Here is a 20,690-nt window from a genome sequence, read left to right on the forward strand (position 1 = left end):
AAGTACAGGCTGGTTCAGACAACAGTTTTGGTCTCTATAGCTAATTTCTCCATTTCTCCGTTCTCCATGACAACTGTGAGCAGGGTGATTATTTTTTTTTAACTCACCCATTCAAATAATAGACTAAAGACTAAAAGAAGTTGCGCATAATTAACAGCATGACTGCTTGATTGACAGGTAAGTGGCGTTACAGATGAGAGCACCCAAGGGTTAGGTTCGCCGATGATCCATGCCTTTGCTGGTATTTAGATCAGCCGGGATGCGAAAGAAGCAGTACATCTAACATGGCACTGTCACAACACTGTAGTAAAGTATATCTGTTTTACAGCAATGGATCCTTTGATCCATCAGAACAAATCTGAAATATCAGATATATCCAAAAATTGACAGTCAGTTGTTTACAATGGAACTTCTCCTGCACACACCAGCAAAGGCACTGCCCCTAAACAGAGCCTGAAACCTGCATGACATCCAGCTCTGCAAGCACAGGCTGCTGATCCAAACACAATAGTTCCATATTAGAGCCTTGATCTAATTCTAGCCATATACAGTATATAGGGCTATGAAATATCAGCTTCCTACTCCACTCCTGCAAGACATGTATCACTTTTTTACACTTACCCACCACATACCTAGTCACTCTAGAATATAAACCTAAATCTTTCTTTTTGTGAGCTTGTCTCCAGATTCAACACTGGATCATAGTGCCCCTTCCTCTCCTAAATCCACCTTGGTACGTACAGCCACCATGCCACCTTTCTCCTAAGAGGAACATTGGGCTTTTACGAATCATCCATTTCAACATGACCTAACATATATTGACATGTTTTGTTTGTTAAATGTGCCACTTTGTTCATCCTCTGTGCTATTCTTTCTCTCGGTCTCTTTTTCCTTCCTAAGACAAATTATAGGAACCGTGTCCTGTAACAAAAGTATTAACCCTTAACTCACCCTTTTCCTCATTGGTTATTGCTACCTCATTTAAATTACTCCAAACAGGATAGCTCTATTCCCTCCAGTCCGTCCTGAGTAGAGTGATCCAAATTGAGCCACAGTATCTCCCTGTGCTTGTCCTTATTAGTGCTGCCTGAGCTTAGTTGCACTAAATCATTATGTGTTCAAAGACTTATTATTTCTCACATTCTCACTGCTACTTTACATCCCACTGTACTACTGTTTTCCTCTTTATTTTTAAGAACCTTGTCTTATTTGATTATTGGATGTAACTGGATGCAGGTATCACTTTCTTTCTCAAATTTCTCCAAATGAGTGTTCTCAAATACACACTCCTCAGCCCAGTCTCCTGTGGCATTGATGTAGGACAATTTACTATACATAAGACTTTGATGAGAGTCGCTGCCTATGGTTACTTCTCGGTACACCTTCCAATCACATCGTGGTGTAGTATTATTGGAAACCAGAGGATCAAGAAAGGATGAACATTTTCAACTAATAGATCTTCTATTACCTCATCATTATTATCTGATCTCTCACTTCTCTCTTCTTGACCCTGCTGTCCCCTTGTTTTCTGTCCAGCCTTCTTAACACCCTCTCAACACTTTGGCATATTCAATATTCCCCACCACACCAAGCACATTTTCTCTTTGCTTTCAGACCTTAGCCACATGCACAAATGTCTGATGATCAAAACACCTCATTTGATTTAGTATGTATGTATCTGTATGTTAAAAAGTTTAAAGACTTTAGTAAAATCGAAACTAAAAATAATAAATAATGAAACACATGCATTCATTTGAAATATAATGTGCTTTTCTAGAACCAAAAATAAAAAACATTAAGCATAAAACCATGTGCAAAATAAATACAATTCATACAGAATCCCGAGTGCAGCATTTCACTGCTGGAGCTGGTCACAGTGGAGTTACGGTAGTTTTAAATACTTTAGATACAGTTAGTCCAGTCCAGTGTTTCCAACATGAGGGGTCCTGAGCAGCGCCGGTCCTGGTCACATTTGTGCCCTGGGCGATTGATTGACAGGCTTATAAAGAAGAAGAAGAAGAAGAAGAAGAAGAAGAAAAGAAAAAAAAAACATCTGCTGCAAAACTCCACAGTCATTTCTGGGACTTTTCACTAGTCTTTGCATTATGGGAAAAAAAGTCTTCGAGATTAAAAAAAATGGTTTGTTGGTTGTATTTTATCAGCTCATCATAAAGTTTTTTTTGTTTTTTTTTTAATAGAATATTAATCTGAAATGTAACTTGTATGTGTGGCTTTATCTGTCACTCTCCCTTCTGATAAAGCTGAGTCCTGGACTTTATCTCTCACTCTCCTTCATAGGTCTATGAATCTGCCACTGTTCAGTCCTTCACTAAACTCCACATCTGTCTCCCTCCTCGGCATCTGTCAGTTTGTAAGGAGGAACACTAAAGATATTGTTCTGGCCGATATCCCAAACAAATGTTCTCAGTATATTTATTAGATCGCAAGTCAAAGTCGGTACAGAAACATGTAATATAAAAAAAAACACTTCACGGAAACTCAGGTGGCGTGTTAAAACTTCCAGCTAACCACTTCCACTTCCGCTCGGAAACAAGCGTCCTACGTCACCAGAAGAAGCATTTGGAAATTAATTCAACTATTCCCATTTATGATACATAAAATAAATAATACGATCTGTTGGATATCCCATTTGATTGCACCACTGACACTGTACATATGCGCACTGAATATTGTTAAAAAAAAATGTTTACAGCACTTGAACGCAGCAACATCAAACGTAGCCTTTCACATTAAAAGCACGTGTAAAACATAAATAACACGACTGTGTTACCTGTGAAGGTGTGTGGACGTCAAATGAACGTCATATTTTCATTTTACATGACCGAAGCCAATTTATTAACTGTTATGTTTGCCTGTTTTCCATATTGAAATGTTTAAATGTTAATGTTGCTGCATTAATTCAATAAAACTGCGTCACATTTAATTGTTGTTCGGTGACTCCGGTTATAGGACACAAATATGTTACAAAAGACTGCAATAAAGCTCCGAAACGGATAAACTTTACGTTTATTTGAGCCGGAATGAGTTCAGATAGAAGAAAATGTGTAGTCATGAAATGCCCTCTGCTGGTAGACTTAAAGGACTACAACAGTCGCTGAGTTATGACGTTGTTCACGTGTGTTTTTCCAGCATGGTGACCACCTTGGACTGTAAATACAGAGACAGAGCTCAGAGACATGAAGGCGGACGGGTTGTTAGCTGTTACACTATGAATGGAGTAAGTGGAATCTCACTCAGCTTTATCTGCTTTTAACACACTGGATAGATCTCACCTTTATTTTTATTTTATATATTGTTCTAATCTGAAGTAATGGCTGTGCAAATGCCCTTTGCTGGACTTCTGCACAGACTGCTGAGAATCAGCACATGCAGTCAAAGACTTCTCTGTAACAGGGACATACATGCAAAACTGCATAAATGTAGAAGAGAGGTAAGAACCTTTTCTACTGGTTCTGTGACCTGGAACCAGAATGAGGGAGACGACCCAGAGTCTTCATCCCTGACCTCCAGGCAAGCACTGCTGTCCAGAAGGAGGCGATCCCTGTCTCCCCTGGAGAGGATCAGTGGCCTGCTCCCCCAGGATGCCCTGAGTCCCGAGGTGATGCAGCTGAGGGAGCAGAATCAGCAGGACGTCCAAGTACCGGTCACACACTGCACACCAGAGGAGAGTGGACTAGGGGAAAGCCCCAAAAAGGATGATTCAGAGAACCATCATGCTGCTGTGGAGCCACACACCCAGGAAACATCAGCTACTCTTCCTGGGGAGAGCCTGCTTGCGTTTGGGGAGCAGCTTGTCGCTGAGTATCGCAGGAAGGGTCGGGTGCAGTTCAGGAAGATGTTCCAGCTTCAGGCAGGGACACGTCTGCAGAGCAGCTGGGGGACCATCCTACATGATGACATAGCTGGGCAGCCCGCAGGTCGGTTTTTAAAGACAGGCAGGGGGGTTCCCATCCTCATACGTCGGGCTAGTCTGGAGGACTATGTGCTGTTTATGAAGAGAGGGCCAGCCATCGCCTACCCTAAGGTACAGTATTTATTTGGTGTAGTATAGACTTGCAGCGATCATTTGTTGTTCTTTTATGTATTGTGTGTTTTCTTTCTTTCTCTCTGCAACCCTCTGTTCACAGGATGCATGTACTATGCTAATGATGATGGACGTCACAGAGGGAGACTGCGTGTTGGAGTCGGGCTCCGGGTCCGGGGCCATGTCTCTGTTCTTGTCCAGAGCAGGTCTGAGCCTGTTAATACTTCATTGTCTTACTTTGGTGTTGTTCTATTAAGACTTTAGTATTATTTAGTTTTTTTACATTTAGATAGAATTGTAAACACACAGTAAATCGGTATTTTGAATTTTGGATAATTCCATCATTTTCTAAAATAATTGTGTTCCAGCAAATTGTGACTTTAATCATCCCGCTGGAGCAACAGACAGAAGAATGAGCAATACACGTCTTTAAAAAGTGCAGATTCTTAACTGACTGATACCAAATTGATGTTACTTTCTGGGACAGAATTCTGGATGAAAAACATAAACTTGGCTACAATTATTACCACTGATGGCCATTTAAACTTTTTGCCACAAAACAGACATTTCTGCTAGAATTAAAGAAGTAAGTATTTCCTAATTTAATATCTACAAACTCTATGTGTTATATTAACGCTCAGCCTTTATTTAGCATCTTTTGGACTTCCTTGTTTTGTTAAATACCTGCACATTTAAAATATTCTGCACACTGTGAACATTACCTGGTAAATACTTGCAATTAGTGCGCAGCTGTACAGCTAGTTTCATTTTAAAACATATTGTGTGTATGTATATTTATGTTTATATTTATTAATACTTGATTTTCTTTATCCTCCATATATTTCTGCTTCATGTTTGTTATGCACCAATTACACCAAAGATAAATTCCTTGTAAGGGAAACTTACTTGGCAAGAAATCTGATTCTGATTTGGAAATACAGTATGAAAAGTTAATTGGAAATATTGGTAGAGAATAATATATAGTATAGAATAAACATAGATTAAATAGTTAAATGCGCACAAACAATTTAAAGTGAAGTGAAATAATAACAATGGAGCAGGTTCATAGTGCATGGAGCATGTTTTAAATTGAACCCTAAACAATGACTTCATTTCCTCCCATAAAGGCTGACCTCATCTGATCCTCATTAAAACGTGTTAAAATAAGGATACATCACTTTATTTTCTCTAACCTGCTGATTATTTCTGCAGATCACGGAATACTGTAGTCTACTCCTAATATAATAATACAAATTGACATTCCAACATGGTGTGTGTGTCTGTTTTTTCCCCAGTTGGCTCTAAAGGCAGTGTGGTGAGTGTGGAGATCAGAGAGGACCACCACAAGAGAGCTGTTCTCAACTACAAACGCTGGAGGACATCGTGGAGTCTGCGGCGAGGGGAGGAGTGGCCCGACAACGTCCAGTTTCACAAGGCTGACCTCTGCACGGCTTCCCCGCTCCTCGCTGGTCGGGGCTTCCATGCGGTTAGTGTCTGCAACACAGAGCAGCTTGTAAACTGACTGAGACAGTGAAGTATACAACAATACAGAAACACATGATCACATCACTCTGGACATTAGATTTCATCGCTGCTGCTCATTAACTGGATGGATTATGTCTGTTTCAGGTTGCTCTCGACATAATTAGTCCTCATCTGGTTTTACCCACAGTGACTCCACATCTGCACCCTGGAGCTGTGTGTGCTGTCTACCTTGCCAAGTGTGTATCTCTTCTGTTTACCTGTGACCTTTCAAACCAGAAGGCGCTAAATGAGCTTGTGTACTGCATGTCGTATGTAGGAAATACACATATTCGCTTTTTTTAGATGAGACTCTCTGGTTTGTCCACTTAATGAAGCTTAGCAGGGAGATTTGTTTCAAACTGAGCTGTAATTCTGCAAAGAACAGAGACTTACCTGCTCTCTGGCTGTCCCTCAGTATAACACAGGTCATGGACCTGCTGGAAGGCCTCCGATGCTCGGCGCTGCCTCTTCTGTGCGAGCACATCATCGAGGTTTCGTTCAGAAATTGGCTGGTGGCTCCAGCCCTCCAGAAAGACGGCGGGTACTGCGTCAGGAAAGCTCCGATCCTGCATGAAGACCAGAGGGACGAGACGTCGGATGAGACAGACGAAGGTGATTTTAAAGTAACACCAGCGCACTTGTTCATGTTTTTGAGCACTCCCTTTAGTTGGAAGTTTTGCTGGTTATATTTCAGAAGAGGCAACATCAGCAGAGAAGCACCCAGCCTTCGGGAGTATTCCCTACATTGCCAGACCTCATCCTGAACAAATGAGCCACACAGGTCAGATATTACCAGATCTTGTCCTAGTGGAAGAGTTTCTATATCATGTTATAAATGAATACTCATGATCATGTTTTCCATTTTCAGCATTCCTGGTGAAACTGAGGAAGTATGTGGAGTAGCTGTCCTGACTGTAAGGAACATTTGACAAATGATTGCTACATATCAACCAAATTACGTCCTGTGTGTTTGAAAAATAAATGGTCAAAAAAATAAAAGAAATCTCAAGACAAATAAAGTTCATACTTTTATTCAAAACTCAAAAGTGGCAGTGTTGGCTCATTACACAGGTAACAATATTAAAAATACACCCAGTGGGTATGTGAAGGAAACACAAACATCAGTGGGTAAACTATGATACAACCAAAATTGTAGAATTCCTGTGAAAAAAGTGGTGCTTCCGTACGTAAGTAATATAAATATATAAATAAAATAAATATCAGGAACCGATATCAGTGCAAGTTACAAAAAAGTTTACAATACTCCATCAGAGCGTGTCTTGAATTACATAAACTCAATGTCACATGCTGTCTCCTGTCACTGTTAATGTTGAATCAGGGTCATGTTTGGATTAGAAGAGAGAAACACGAATTAGAGTGTTTCACTCTGAAGTAAGTTGTGATCACAAGCGTAAGAGGTATTAAAAGAGGAGTTGATGGAGAACACAGAACAGCTCGGTAGGTACAAAGAGGGAAGAGGTGGTGTGACGCTCTACTCCTCGTTGATCCAGTCCATGGACGTGTCGTATGTGGACACACAGGAAAACTCATCCCCTGACAAAGAAAGGAAAAAAAATAAGTTAGGTACAAGTGAGTTCTATCCTGTTCCTCTCCGGTTCTGTCAGGGTAAAATACCAGAGCTTTACAATTTACCTTAAAAGTTAGTGAGTGAAAAAAAGTGAAAAGCTTCATTTCAAAGTTTACACTGGGTATGTAGATGTATTCCATACAGGTGTCTTTCCAAACAGGGAAACAAGGCAACTTTGCAAAGAGACGATATCTTGTGACATTTTACTACTAGGAGTCAGCAGTGTGCTAAAATAAAATTCCATTCCTAAACTTTAATATTCAGGCTCCATTTCAAACTGAAGTCGGTATCACAGGAGTATAGCGCCGTCTTTTCCTGTTTCACTTTCTAATCCTGCTTTGTGGAATTCCTCCCAGGTGTAATCCAGCTCAAATCACATCCACACAGAGAGTCACTTTAAGAAAGTGCGCTTTGATTAAAGTTGTATCATCTTAAATTCATGAAGCTTAAATCCAGTGGTGACTCATAATTTTTGAATGAGCACAATGTATTCATTGTGAATGTCATCCTGTCGTCTTTTCAGTCGGCTATTACACCCACTGTATGTATGTGTGCCCTACATAAGCACCATAAATAATAATTAAAAAAACAACAACATAAGATCAATAAGAAAAGAAACATGTCATTTGTGACTCCTTCTTCAGGTTGCGGAGCCAGAGCCCAAGTGTTTTCAACAGACTCCATTGACCAGGTAACGAAGCTCTGGAGGCTTACGTGCAGTAACATACATGGTGCTGAGGTCACAACTCTGGCTATATCAGGGTGAGAGTATGTACACTTTTTACACGGGAAGCACACTTGTATTAGCGATACCTACTGGGAACCTCCTCAGCACAGTAGCACGAGGAATGACGTGTCTGGATTTTTGTCTTCTTCACCGCATTCCTGTGAAAGGTTGCCCTCTGCGGGGTGGTCTCCAAATTCAGCATGGAGGTAAGCGGGTGTGAAAAAGCATGGCTTGGGGTCTTTACGGAGGAGCCTCTGGAGGGAGAAGAAGAACCCTGGGGCTCATCAAACCTGGAGCCACGGTTACAGAGGGCACAGGAGACCGGGGAGGCCAAGGGTCCACGGGGAAAACCAGCACGGTCTTGGTCACCGTATTGCCGCTGAGCGCCGCTGTGATGCTCTAACCGCTCTCGCTGCCACAAAAAGTGAGAAGGCAAAATGGCCATCACCTGGAGGACAGAGATAGGGAGACACAGGCCAAGAAATAAATAAATACTGCAGCTCCAACAGAAAAAAAAAACACAACAGAGATGAGACTTCTGGCATGAAAGCAAAGCAATAAAAACTGCACTGCGCAGCAAAAACATGAAAAAACATTTATCAGTCTCCTCGGGCAATCACACTCGTGTGTACCTCTTCGCAGCAGCGCCTGCTGACAGCAGCTCTGAACTCGATGCGAGCCCACAGCTTGTCTCGCTGCTTGAGGAAGCGGGGAAACAGTTTCTTCCAGTTCTTTCCCAGCGCCCAGGGAAAAATCTCATACTTACTCTCCTCTTCATCCTCCTCCATGGTGTTGGCAAGATACCTAGCGATAGATAGCGCACGGGACAACTGTAGGGTTACGTGATCAAAACAAACAGACAGAAAAGAAGAATCTTCTTTGAAACTTACATCGCGATGAACAAATTCCTCCGGGTGTATTCAGCAATAGTGAAGCAGGCCCTTTTGAAGTACACAAAGGTCATGGCTAGAAGGTACTGATGAATTGGTGAGAACAGTTAGTCAGTTAACTGGAAGGATGATAAAACTTTTAACTTAACTTTTAGACGTTTACGGAACAATTTACCTTGTCAGTGATTTTACAGCAGCAGTCCATCCACAGAAAGTCCTTCATCAGGTCGTCCTCTGTAACCAAACATTTATTTTGAAATTCCAAATATTCTGAGTTTAAAAAAACTAAATAAAAACGTGCTTTTCGTCTTTACCAAAAAGTCTGAAGAACGCCACCATTTCCTGCCGCTGGATGATGATAGTTGGGGTCCTTTTGGTGTTATACATCCCATCCTGACGCTGGCCCGGCTGGCTCTTCTCCGGTGGACCCTCGGCGTCTTGACCGTTGGCTCTTTTGAGCCGGAGACCTCTTCTGACTTGGAGGGAGTGCGAACTGTTGGGTTTAATCCGGACGGTCACCGAGGGTGGAGTCTGGCACCACCTGTGCGTGTGCTTCATCATGCTTTCAGCTTAGAGCATCTGCAGTGGAAGAGGTCTCTGGTGTGTTCTGAGAGGAAATGGAGGAGAGGTGAGAGGTTATAGAACATATGAGGTCGCTTCATATTGGTCGTTTAACAGTGCTGCTCAAACGTTTGTCAACCTCTCTCGCATTTTAGAGTTCTATTGTTTCACTCTGTTTCACTTTTTTAATCAAAACCATCATTTTTTATATGAAATAACAGGTGCAGGTTTATCAATTCAGTATTTTTTATATGAAATAACAGGTGCAGGTTTATCAATTCAGTATACTCTAAAAGAAAAATCAATTGTGGGGTTAAGACTAAATTAAAAAAAAGAGTTTTTGGTCAAATTATGTAGGTGCAAAAGTTTGTGAACCCTGAGCTGCATTGGTTAAAACATGCAGTTAAGTAGAATCTGGTGGCTAAATGGACCACTGCAATGGACCATCAATGACGGGTGAACCCATACAGGTTAACCATGCAGAGAGGCAGCGAGATCTCAGAGGACCTCAGGATAGTGACAGCACATTTGTCTATGAAGTCATCTCAGAAAAGAAATTTGAGCTTCGTGGCTCCAACGTGAGGCAAATGGAGAGCAGTGAAAAAGACTACGACTCTGCCTAGAAGTGGACGACCTTCTAAAATATTAACAGGAGACACGAGGACATTGGTAAAGACAAATATAATCCAAAGTAGATGTTTGGTTGTAATATCCTGTTAACTGAAGGAGTTCACAGTTTACTTTGGCACCCATGAAATCTGATTTTTTTTTAAAAACAATATAACCATTTCTTTTGTTTGGAATGTCAGTGTTGTGAATTGGGTATAACTTACATTAAATAAGCTCATTTTAAGTTTTTATTTTAACTAAATCTGACCTAACTGTCAGTCACAGAGCAAAACAACTAGCTCACAGCAGGCAGCTAGGCTAACTTTGAGGTTATTTGGTGAAAGCTCTGGCTCAGTAAACCTGACTCACGGACTTAGAGATAGACCATGATGAAAGGTCGCAGCTAATAAAGTCAAAATGACTCAACATAAACACTTTACAACATCCTCAACTGGGTCCTCACCTCCCCGGATCCCTGCTGTGAATGACACAGTGTGTAACGTCACCTAGAAAGGTTGACAAACAAAGCTCGAATGAGTGACACAACCGGACAGGACTTCAAAGTGCAGCGAGCTGAGCGAAGAATCCCCCCAACAACAACCGAGCCTGACACTGACACTTACCGCGTCTGAAAAGCTCAGAGTCAGAGTGAGCGAGCATCAGTCGTTACAGCTCACTGACCGCACGAGGGCGGCAGGCTGAGCGAGAACGCGCCTCACGGTCCGAGCCAATCGCGCGGCAGTACACCTGCACGCGGGGACGCGCAGCAGACCAATCACGACAGTGACCACGCCTTCCTCCTCCTCTTCCCCCTCCTCCTCTTCCTCCTCCTCTTCTACCTCCTCCTCTTCTACCTCCTCCTCTTCCTCCTCTTCCTCCTCCTCCTCTTCCCCCTCCTCCTCTTCCTCCTCCTCCTCTACCTCCTCCTCTTCCTCCTCTTCTTCCTCCTCCTCTTCTACCTCCTCCTCCTCTTCCTCTTCCCCCTCCTCTTCTACCTCCTCCTCTTCTTCCTCCTCCTCTTCTACCTCTTCCTCCTCCTCTTCCTCCTCCTCTTCCCCCTCCTCCTCTTCTTCCTCTTCCTCCTCCTCCTCCTCTTCTACCTCTTCCCTCTCCTCTTCTACCTCCTCCTCTTTCTCCTCCTCTTCTTCCTCCTCTTCTTCCTCCTCCTCTTCTACCTCCCCCTCTTCCTCCTCTTCCTCCTCCTCTTTCCCCTCCTCTTCTACCTCCTCCTCTTCCTCCTCCTCTTCTTCCTCCTCCTCTTCTACCTCCTCCTCTTCTTCCTCCTTCTCTTCTTCCTCTTCCTCCTCCTCTTCCTCCTCCTCTTCCCCCTCCTCCTCTTCTTCCTCTTCCTCCTCCTCCTCCTCTTCTACCTCTTCCCTCTCCTCTTCTACCTCCTCCTCTTTCTCCTCCTCTTCTTCCTCCTCTTCTTCCTCCTCCTCTTCTACCTCCCCCTCTTCCTCCTCTTCCTCCTCCTCTTTCCCCTCCTCTTCTACCTCCTCCTCTTCCTCCTCCTCTTCTTCCTCCTCCTCTCCTACCTCCTCCTCTTCTTCCTCCTTCTCTTCTTCCTCTTCCTCCTCCTCTTCCTCCTCCTCTCCCCCCTCCTCCTCTTCTTCTTCTTCCTCCTCCTCCTCCTCTTCCTCCTCTTCTTCCTCTTCTTCCTCCTCCTCCTCTTCCTCCTCCTCTTCCTCTTCCTCCTCTTGCTTCTTCTTCGTCAAGCACTGTCAGTCAGCCTGTGTTTAAGATGCTCTGTTTTTGTCTGTTTAAATTAAAAAAGAAAATCAAACACGTGGAGATTTTAATATAGACACATTCAGGTAAAAGGAATGAAGAATAAATTAGTAACTGTACAAACATAGTTTGTGCCCTCTCCATATTGAAAGCACACCTCTCTCTCTTTCCACGTGGTCTAAATCTAATATCCTGCTTGTAAAATGAATGATCAGAATTTTAATTATTCAGCTCAGTTAGGATTGTGGAAAGTACATTTTATAGGCTCCCGGGCAAATGGTTGTTGAGCTGTTGAAACCCAATTAGGCTTATTGAGTAGACTAAGATTATCAATTGAAGTAATAAAAAAATCATGTTTAAAATGTCATCTACGATAAGCCATGGCAATTTAGTCCATCTTTTATCAACAACTACTGTTTGTTTGTAAAAAAAACTATTATAGGCTACTGTTCTTTTTCTACACCCATGTATGGTTCACATGTATTTTAGTGAAACTATAAGAGCTGGTAGTTTGGGAGAACGTGATACATAATTATTCTTATTTTAGCTGAGTGTGTGAATGCACATTGTGGAAAACTTTTACTTTTAAATGACATTCCCTGCCTAGATAAAGAGCATCTATACAGTCATCAGCAGAGGTCCCCATCAAATCACAATAATAGCGTTAACAGTCATTGAAAATGAGAACTTGTGAAGTTATGACTTCAGTGATGATGTTTAGCCACAGGGTGGCGCAGTTATTACATGAAGAGTAGACTTGAGGACCTGAGGAAGGAGACTCAACATAGCCAGGCTCAGTGTTCATGATCCGGCTCAGCAAAACCTGTAGCCCCATTCAGAGTTAACTACACTGAACAAAAATATAACATTTTCATGAGATGAACTCAAAGATCTAAAACATTTTCCATATACACAAAATAACCATTTCTCTCAAATATTGTTCACAAATCTGTGTAAATCTGTGATAGTGAGCACTTCTCATTTGCCGAGATAATCCATCCCACCTCACAAGTGTGGCATATCAAGATGCTGATTAGACAGCATGATTATTGCACAGGTGTGTCACAATAAAAGGCCACTCTGAAATGTTCAGTTTTATCACACAGTACAATGCCACAGATGTTGCAAGTTTTGAGGAAGCATGCAATTGGCATGCTGACAGCAGGAATGTCCACCAGAGCTGTTGTGCATGAACTGAATGTTCATTTCTCTACCATAAGCCGTTTCCAAAGGCATTTCAGAGATTTTGGCAGTACATCCAACCGGCCTCACAACCGCAGACCACGTGTAACCACACCAGCCCAGGACCTCCACATCCAGCATGTTCACCTCCAAGATCGTCTGAGACCAGCCACTCAGGACAGCTGCTGCAACAATCGGTTTTCATAACCAAAGAATTTCTGTACAAAATGTCAGAAACCGTCTCAGGGAAGCTCATCTGCATGCTCGTCATCTTCATCAGAGTCTTGACCTGGCTCCAGTTTGTCGTCATAACCGACTTGAGTAGGCAAATGTTCACATTTGATGGTGTCTGGCACGTTGGAGAAATTCTTCACGGATGAATCCTGGTTTTCACTGTTCAGGGCAGATAGTGTGTGTGGCGTCATGTGGGTGAGCGCTTTCCTGATGTCAATGTTGTGGATCGAGTGGCCCATGGTGGCGGTGGGGTTATGGTATGGGCAGGCATATGGACGACGAACACATGTGCATTTTATTGATGGCATTGTGAATGCACAGTGATACCGTGACGAGATCCTGAGGCCCATTGTTGTGCCAGTTATCCACGACCATCACTTCATGTTGCAGCATGATAATGCACGGCCCCATGTTGCAAGGATCTGTACACAATTCCTGGAAGCTGAAAACATCCCAGTTCTTGCATGGTCAGCATACTCACCCGACATGTCACCCACTGAGCATGTTTGGGATTCTCTGGATCGGCGTATACGACAGTCTGTTCCAGTTCCAATAACCAGCAACTTCACACAGCCATTGAAGAGGAGTGGACCAACATTCCACAGGCCACAATCAACAACCTGATCAAGTCTATGCGAAGGAGATGTTGCACTGCGTAAGGCAAACCAATTGAATGCTTATATAAAAAAAGCAGTTAAAATTTTAGACAAAGTCATTCTCATATCACTACTGTAGCATTCTCCCCAAGTATAAATTGCTAAGTTTTGAAAATTTTAAGAAGTTTAAAATAGCTTGTCTGATGTTCAAAGTCCTTCATGGACTGGCAACACCACCACTAAATGATAATATTAAACTGAGGGTAGTCAGCCTCTCCACTACTCGAGTCACCAGAGCCTCTGCCAGAGGTGACTGTGAGGTTCCTCTTCGGCGAACTACATTTGGCCAAAATGTCCTATCATATAGAGGTAGTATACTGTGGAACAGCCTACTCACCTCAATTAGAGAGTCCCAGTATATTAACATTTTGAAGGTGTGGCTTCGATCTAGTCAGATTTGCGATCATAACTCACTGTGATCAGTATGCGATCACATCACAGGCTTTTGTGAAACTTTTATTACTATACAAATTTTTATACAATTCCGGGTTAATGTGCAATGTCCCTGTTTGTAGTAATGTGTCTCTGTTGTAAGCCTTTTTTTTTTCCTCTCATCTGTGTTTTCTTTTGCTGAGTTTTTTTCTGTCCTTCTTTTCCTCTTTTTTAACATCAATCTGCCAAGGGACTACGGTTGGAAATTAGCCTGTGGTTATAAATCGGCACATTACATGTAAATGTTTATTAATATGCACTGTCCCTTTTTAATTAAAATAAATGGTGGTCACACCAGAAATGGTTTTCTGACCCACCCAGACCCACCAATAAAACAAAACTGCACGTTTCAGAGTGGCCTTTTATTGTGGCCAGCCTAAGGCACACCTGTGCAACATTCATGCTGTCTAATCACCTGTGAGTGAGATGGATTAAGAGAAGTGCTCACTATCACAGATTTACACAGATTTGTGAACAATATTTGAGATAAATGGTTATTTAGTGTATATGGAAAATGTTTTAGATTGTTAAGTTGAGCTACTGAAAAATGGGAGAAAAAACAAATGTTGCGTTTATATTTTTGTTCAGTGTATGTTATAATGTTACTAGATTATATCAAACAGTGGTCGTGTAATTATTTGCATTTCTTTTCCCACAATTCAGTCATATGGCATGTAAAGGAAAAAAAAAAGATATCTTGGAATAATATTTCCTAAAATGTGTTCAATTGACTGGGCTTGAATATTGACCTAACCTGACCAGGGAGTCAGCATTTGGCACCAGTCCCTTTCAGTCTCTGGAGAAGCAGCAAATGCTGAACAACAGTTCCATGCAGCATGCCCAGACTTTGGGACTCTGTTTGACAGTGCTGTGAACCAACAGCCTCGCCCCTTCCAGGAAGCTGTGATGGAGCTGATTTCTGTTTTGCGGAGACAGCAAGTCTAAAGGGAGATGTGTTTTGTTAGTTAGTGATTAATTGAAAATCTTGTTTTGTTCATGGTTTCTTTTAGTGGTTATTTTTGTTGGTTAAAATTGTTACCTATGCGTGTTTTGTTGATTGTGTTCTCAATAAATGACAATTTGTTTGTACTTGTTTGTTTACTGAGTACTCCTTTTGTTTCCCAAGTTATTTTGAGGTTGTTACATTTAATTTCGGCTTCCGGTCTGTCTGGCGTCATATTAATTAATGAGAAACAAAAAATGAAAAAAGGAATTTGCAAAAACCAATCGTAGGCAGTTATATAAAAGTGTTCACAGTTTTGGTTAATATATACTAAATCAACGATTGCAATTTATTTACAAAAATGACATCATTTTGTCATTATGTCAAATCTTTTTTAATCACATCATAAGCGTATATTGCGTATATAGCTCAGCCTGCGTTTTAAATATATAAATCTATTTAATATTAACAATTCTTTTTCAGTTCTGATTTCACTACATTGTTATTTTCCAGACAGAATTAAAAAAGGAAACCCTAAAATAAAAGATTTTTTAATCTTTTCTTTTTTTTAAACATTTCAGTTTCTACCACAGTGAGGCAGAAGTAGTTCAAGTTATTTCAAAGCTTGTCTCACTGGTCCAGTGATCTAGTGCAAGGGTAGGAGGAGTTAAAAGAAGATCAGCTAATCACCAAAATAACTTACAACTGCATGACAAAGGTATTATGGTCCTGTTTGAAGATATGTCCAATTGGAAATTATTCCTATTATTGCTGTGGATTAAAATGTTTATCATATCACCATTAGAAACTATGCATGTTATCTGCACTGCAACTGCATATAATACAGTTAAAAAGAAACAACTTCACCTTTCTTGAAATTGTTTTTTTTTTTTTTTCCTCCTCATCAAAAATAGTAAAATAGGGAGATATTGTTTGCAGGCTATAAAAAGCCACCTGAGGCCAGCCCGCATTACCCAAATGAGCTTATGGTCTTACGAGTAGGTGAGTTTTCTATGCTTTAACGTGACATATGTGCATGCTGAGGAGTTCACTGAAAGCCTTATTAATCCTCTCAGCTACTTGTCCTTTCTAAGGCGCAGAAGGATGTTTGCAGAGCACGCTAACAGGAAGTTTTTATAAATATGACCATCAATCTAAGGATTTATTTTGCCTATCTATGACAGGTGGGACAGAGATTTTTTAAAATGGATTTATCTTTGTTTTGTTTTGGTAGTATTCTCATGGAGAGGGATTTTACCAGGCTCAACAACCTCAGCCATCTGAACGTGACAGATACAGCAGGTGGTTAAGGACCTTTTCTGCATTATTCTCTGCCCTGCTGTGTTGGGGTCTCCAAGAAGAATTAAGCTTGTATTTGAAGACATCGGAAATGGGCTGTTCACCATCCAAAGGTAACAATTTTGGGACTCTGGGTCCAATGAGGAAGGGGAGAATGCTACCCCCTGTGCCTCAAGAAAGCCCCAGAGATTCCTATTTTGAAAATAGAGAGATCTGTAATTCAACTGGATCAACGGATGGGGACACAAAGGAGAAGAAGGCAGCCGGACAAACACAGGTATTGAAGAAAGAGGCTCATATAACGCCACAAAAAAAGAGATCTGTGACTGAGATTGCACCTGAAGCAGTAAACACGGATACATTAGGTAGTCAAGGAATGGAGAGCAACATAGTTTCACAGAGAAAAGATAAAAATGTTGAAAAGCAGGATGTGACAGAAAAAAAGCCTGGCAGAAAACCAAAGAAAAATACCAGAGGTTTAAAGGTACTAAAGAAGAAAGACAAGGACAAAGACAAACCCCCTGCCGAACAGAAGGTAGACTTCCCAGAACCTTTGGTAAAAGCTCACCAAGCTGCTTATGCCTTTTTGAATCCAAGTATAAACAAATATGACATTCTACTCGGACTTCTGGAACAAGCAACCCAAACACAGGTTTCCGTGCAGCCTATGGTTGCGTTTATGGCTCTACGCTTCGAGGAAATAATTCAAGGACTAGAAGAGATGGCAGACGAGGGAGAAAAAGTTTTAAAAGAAAATGGAGAACATCTTGCTTGGCCAAGTCAAATGAAAAACCTCTCATCCTCTCTACCTCTGAAGTGTGGCTCTGCTAGTATGGAGCCCCCACCGGATTTGTTACAGCAGCTGCTGCAGTACACCACACAGAGAATGAGAAATGTGAGCCAGACTGTTGGTGGGATTGGGGACTCTGCTTTAGAAGAGGCTGCAGAGTACTTTGCCTCTGTCTCAGAACTTTTAGAGGAGAAACTAAAAGTCAAACGTGCAGTAGAGACTAGGTTAATGCAACTTTTATCTCGCATTGAAATGGCCTCTCTGCGAAAGCCTGGACCAGAGGACTCTGCTCTCTTTAGTGAGGACAGTGGTATTGGGGCTGAGAATGAATCTCTTGCTGGCTCTGAAAGACACCAAAGACGAGAGAGTTGTGAGTCCAGTGGGACAAATAGAACTACTCCTGTCAGTCCTATGGGATACACCTCTGTGAACATTAGGCAAAGAGTGTCAAGGCAAAAGATTGTAAGTAAAATAAGTCCAAGTGTTTCCCTCACCTCACTCAACTCATTAGGTTCTACATGTACTATAATGGCTAATGACCAAAGAGACTCATTGCTAGGATCAGTCTCCTTGGATGATGGGGAGGAAGATGACAATGGTGATGATGAGGACATAGATAGAAGCATGGAAGTGGTGCAAGTAGGGTTTATAAAGCGATCAAATTCCTCACCTGTAGACTGTAGCCCACGCCGACTTCCCCCAAAGCGCATAGAGAATCCTCAAAATGTAGAAATGACTCTCAAAATGAAAAATGCTATAAGTGGTAGGATACAGTTTATCCCATCACAACACTCTAGTGCCAAACAAAAAAATGCAGTTGGTAGCCCAAAAACCAGTAGACGCCAGTGGACAGACGAGGAGGAACAATCTCCAAGGAGGCCAAAAACAGCAGCATCTATTCAGAAGGCAGTGGTAAAAAAGACTCCAGTGGCTAAGGGACAACGTTCCCGGTCAGCAGAATCCCTCCGGAGCAAAGGTGAAGATCCAACTCTGCTTGAACTAGACAGAACTCAGAAGGATTTAAACCAGAGGTTGCAAAAGATGAATAAAAGCAAGGCAGGTGGAGACATGAGGGCTGCTCCATCTAAACAAAATCAAGGAACTTCACCAGCACAATCTCCAGCAATAATTCGCAAACATCCCTCACAAGAGAAGAACAGCAATACGCAACCACTGACAGACAAAGACCGTACAAAGCGTAACAATAAAAAACAAGAGGTAACCAGTGATGCTGAAGAAGATAAATCAAAGGACAAAAAAACATCTAAGGGCCCTATAAAAGCCACCCCACCCCCTAGCCCTCCTTCATCACCACGCCCATCTTCAGGTCTTTACAGAGGCCGGAACTCTGTCAAAAAACTGATTGATACCTTCAGTCAAGGGATTGAGGAACTGGATGGTCCTGAAGTTCTGGGCCCTCTCAGAGGAGTACGGAAGTGTGGTGTTCCTGTGTTACCTGGTTTAGGAAATGTACAAGCTGTGCTTAGCTCTGGGATAACCAGTTGTAGACCTCATTCCTCTTCATCTGAGAAAACAGATTATTTTGACCTGGATAGTCTTCCTCCACCTCCACTGGAAGTATTGATGGACAATTCATTTGAAAGTGCCCAAAGTCTTTCAACTGGCGTAGCAGATGAAGGGGCTATAAAAGCCAGAAAATCACCTGTATTAAAAAGGGCTGCAGTGTCTCAACGGCTGAGGGCCTCAGTTCAGTTCAGTTCAGTGACAGTGTTGCCAAGTAAAGGAGGCCTGCCACAAGCTTCCAAGGTTATTTCCCTTGGTAGAGCAGATCAGAAGGACACATCTGCTTCACCAAAGGTCAGCCCAGCAGATGTTCAACTGGAGGTAGACCCAGGAGAGGAAAAGTATTCCTTGAACCAGCAAGCAAGAAAGATAATACACCTAAGACAGTCTTCAGACTCAGAGAAATCGTCAACAAATTATCCAGAAACAAATCTATCTGCTAGTCAGGAAAAATCAGCAGACATACAAGGTGATGGTGACTTTTCAGTGCCTGGACCAAACACTACAGTGTCTACAATGCCTGCTTCTTCAGTAGTCAGTAGCCAACCACCTGCCACCCCACCCATGTCTAGGGGACGAACATTACCATCCACACCTTCTACACCAAGCAGTCTACATCAAAGACTTTCCAGTCCCCACAACTTCAAAAGACAACCCACTTCGACCACTTCAGCTAGCCCTCCTGTTAACAGGAAACTCCCTACACCACCAGCTGTTCAGAGGAGGCTTCCCAGTCCACCAGTGGCAAAGGAAAATACTTTAGACTCAAATTCACCCCCCTACCCTTTCAAAGGACCATCTCCTTCCTCCTCCTACCCTTTCAAAGCACCATCTCCACCAGCCTCGCCAAAAGTAAAAAGATGGTCAAGGGAGAACAGCAGTGAAGACTTAACTAGTTCTCGGATGATAAGTAATGCACGTTCAGTCTTCTGCCCTGTGTCTCCATCCCTGTTTGAGGCCCAGCCTTGTCCAGTCCCTCGACCCCCTCAAGCATGGACCTCTACTGGGGTCTCTTTTCTCTCACGTTCTTGGGGGAGTCGTGGGAGATTCCCTGTATCTGTTCAAGGACCTCGACCCTTCATCCGGCGTAGTCATTCAGACCGAAGACCAAGTCTAAATCTGCCACCAAGATCGCCAGGCATCTCTGTGGCTGAGACTTGTGGGAGTGAGCCAGCAATATATTCAAAAGGGTGAGTGTTTACACATCCTGTTCACACTGGACCTGTCTACATGGCCCAGCGTTAGACAATTCTGTTACACCACATTATTAGATCATTCAATGACCTTCTCTCAAATTGCACTGAGAGTACATTAAGGATAAAAGAGAATATTTGAATTATAGCAACACTGACTATCTTGCCATTTCTGTATTGAATGCCGCATTGATTTTAAATCATCATGCGTTATTTGACACTGTTTCTTGCAGAGTAACTGAGTGAACGCTTACATCATTCACTTTAGGAGCTAATCCCACCTTTCCTGTTTATACATGACACAAACACACCTGACCCTTTTCCCTAATTGCTAATGACAGCATTCTCCATTTATTCTCATAGGCTTGATGATGAACCAACCAGGGATGATGACTTATGGGGTAGCCAATCAGACCTCAGAGCTACACCACGCTCTGCATCACACCCAGACCTGTGTGTTGTTGGACAGTCCTTGCACAGAGACTAAAGGGGCCAATGTAGGGCCAGTAGGATTATGGATTAGCAGGCCTTAAGGATTTAACATGATGGTGTTTATGTCACTGGAGGTAGAGCTAATTTTATTCACTCCGCCATGGTAACACTGCTCCACAGTGTTTATATGTGTGTATACTGTGCATAAACATGCTCTTGAACTTGTTTATGAACTGTTGAACTCTTGAACTGTTTATGGATTATGTATTGTGTGGGAGTACACCCTGTATTATGTATTATGTATTTTACAGAGAGATACACATTATGACACAT

The 20,690-nt window shown here is 42.2% G+C and overlaps 3 protein-coding genes across 6 annotated transcripts; 2 read left to right on the forward strand and 1 right to left on the reverse strand.

The window, feature by feature from the left end:
- Positions 1–3,122: 3,122 nt before the first annotated feature.
- trmt61b (tRNA methyltransferase 61B) lies at positions 3,123–6,615 on the forward strand. Its single transcript, XM_010738235.3, has 7 exons — positions 3,123–4,045; positions 4,149–4,251; positions 5,341–5,531; positions 5,675–5,766; positions 5,985–6,181; positions 6,264–6,350; positions 6,438–6,615. The coding sequence occupies exons 1-7, from the start codon at positions 3,332–3,334 to the stop codon at positions 6,470–6,472; spliced, it is 1,419 nt and encodes a 472-aa protein (XP_010736537.3). The 5' UTR covers positions 3,123–3,331; the 3' UTR covers positions 6,473–6,615.
- On the reverse strand, positions 6,585–10,684 carry spdya (speedy/RINGO cell cycle regulator family member A). 4 transcript variants are annotated; one of them, XM_027275271.1, is made up of 8 exons: positions 10,568–10,684; positions 10,408–10,450; positions 9,089–9,381; positions 8,950–9,008; positions 8,775–8,860; positions 8,517–8,688; positions 7,975–8,332; positions 6,585–7,127 (listed from the first exon to the last, which is right to left on the reverse strand). In XM_027275271.1, the coding sequence occupies exons 3-8, from the start codon at positions 9,333–9,335 to the stop codon at positions 7,117–7,119; spliced, it is 933 nt and encodes a 310-aa protein (XP_027131072.1). In that variant the 5' UTR covers positions 9,336–9,381; positions 10,408–10,450; positions 10,568–10,684; the 3' UTR covers positions 6,585–7,116. The 4 variants fall into 4 exon arrangements, with proteins under 4 accessions (XP_027131072.1, XP_019123096.2, XP_027131071.1 ...); XM_019267551.2 differs by having other exon boundaries at positions 6,585–7,123; positions 10,568–10,683; XM_027275270.1 differs by having other exon boundaries at positions 6,585–7,123; positions 10,562–10,667.
- An 8,432-nt stretch (positions 10,685–19,116) lies between these two features.
- pcare (photoreceptor cilium actin regulator) lies at positions 19,117–20,447 on the forward strand. The gene is made up of 2 exons (XM_019267555.1): positions 19,117–19,922; positions 20,289–20,447. The coding sequence occupies exons 1-2, from the start codon at positions 19,249–19,251 to the stop codon at positions 20,410–20,412; spliced, it is 798 nt and encodes a 265-aa protein (XP_019123100.1). The 5' UTR covers positions 19,117–19,248; the 3' UTR covers positions 20,413–20,447.
- The last annotated feature ends 243 nt before the right edge of the window (positions 20,448–20,690 follow it).

This window comes from Larimichthys crocea, chromosome XXIV, assembly GCF_000972845.2.
Source record: "Larimichthys crocea isolate SSNF chromosome XXIV, L_crocea_2.0, whole genome shotgun sequence".
Classification (NCBI taxonomy): domain Eukaryota; kingdom Metazoa; phylum Chordata; class Actinopteri; family Sciaenidae; genus Larimichthys; species Larimichthys crocea.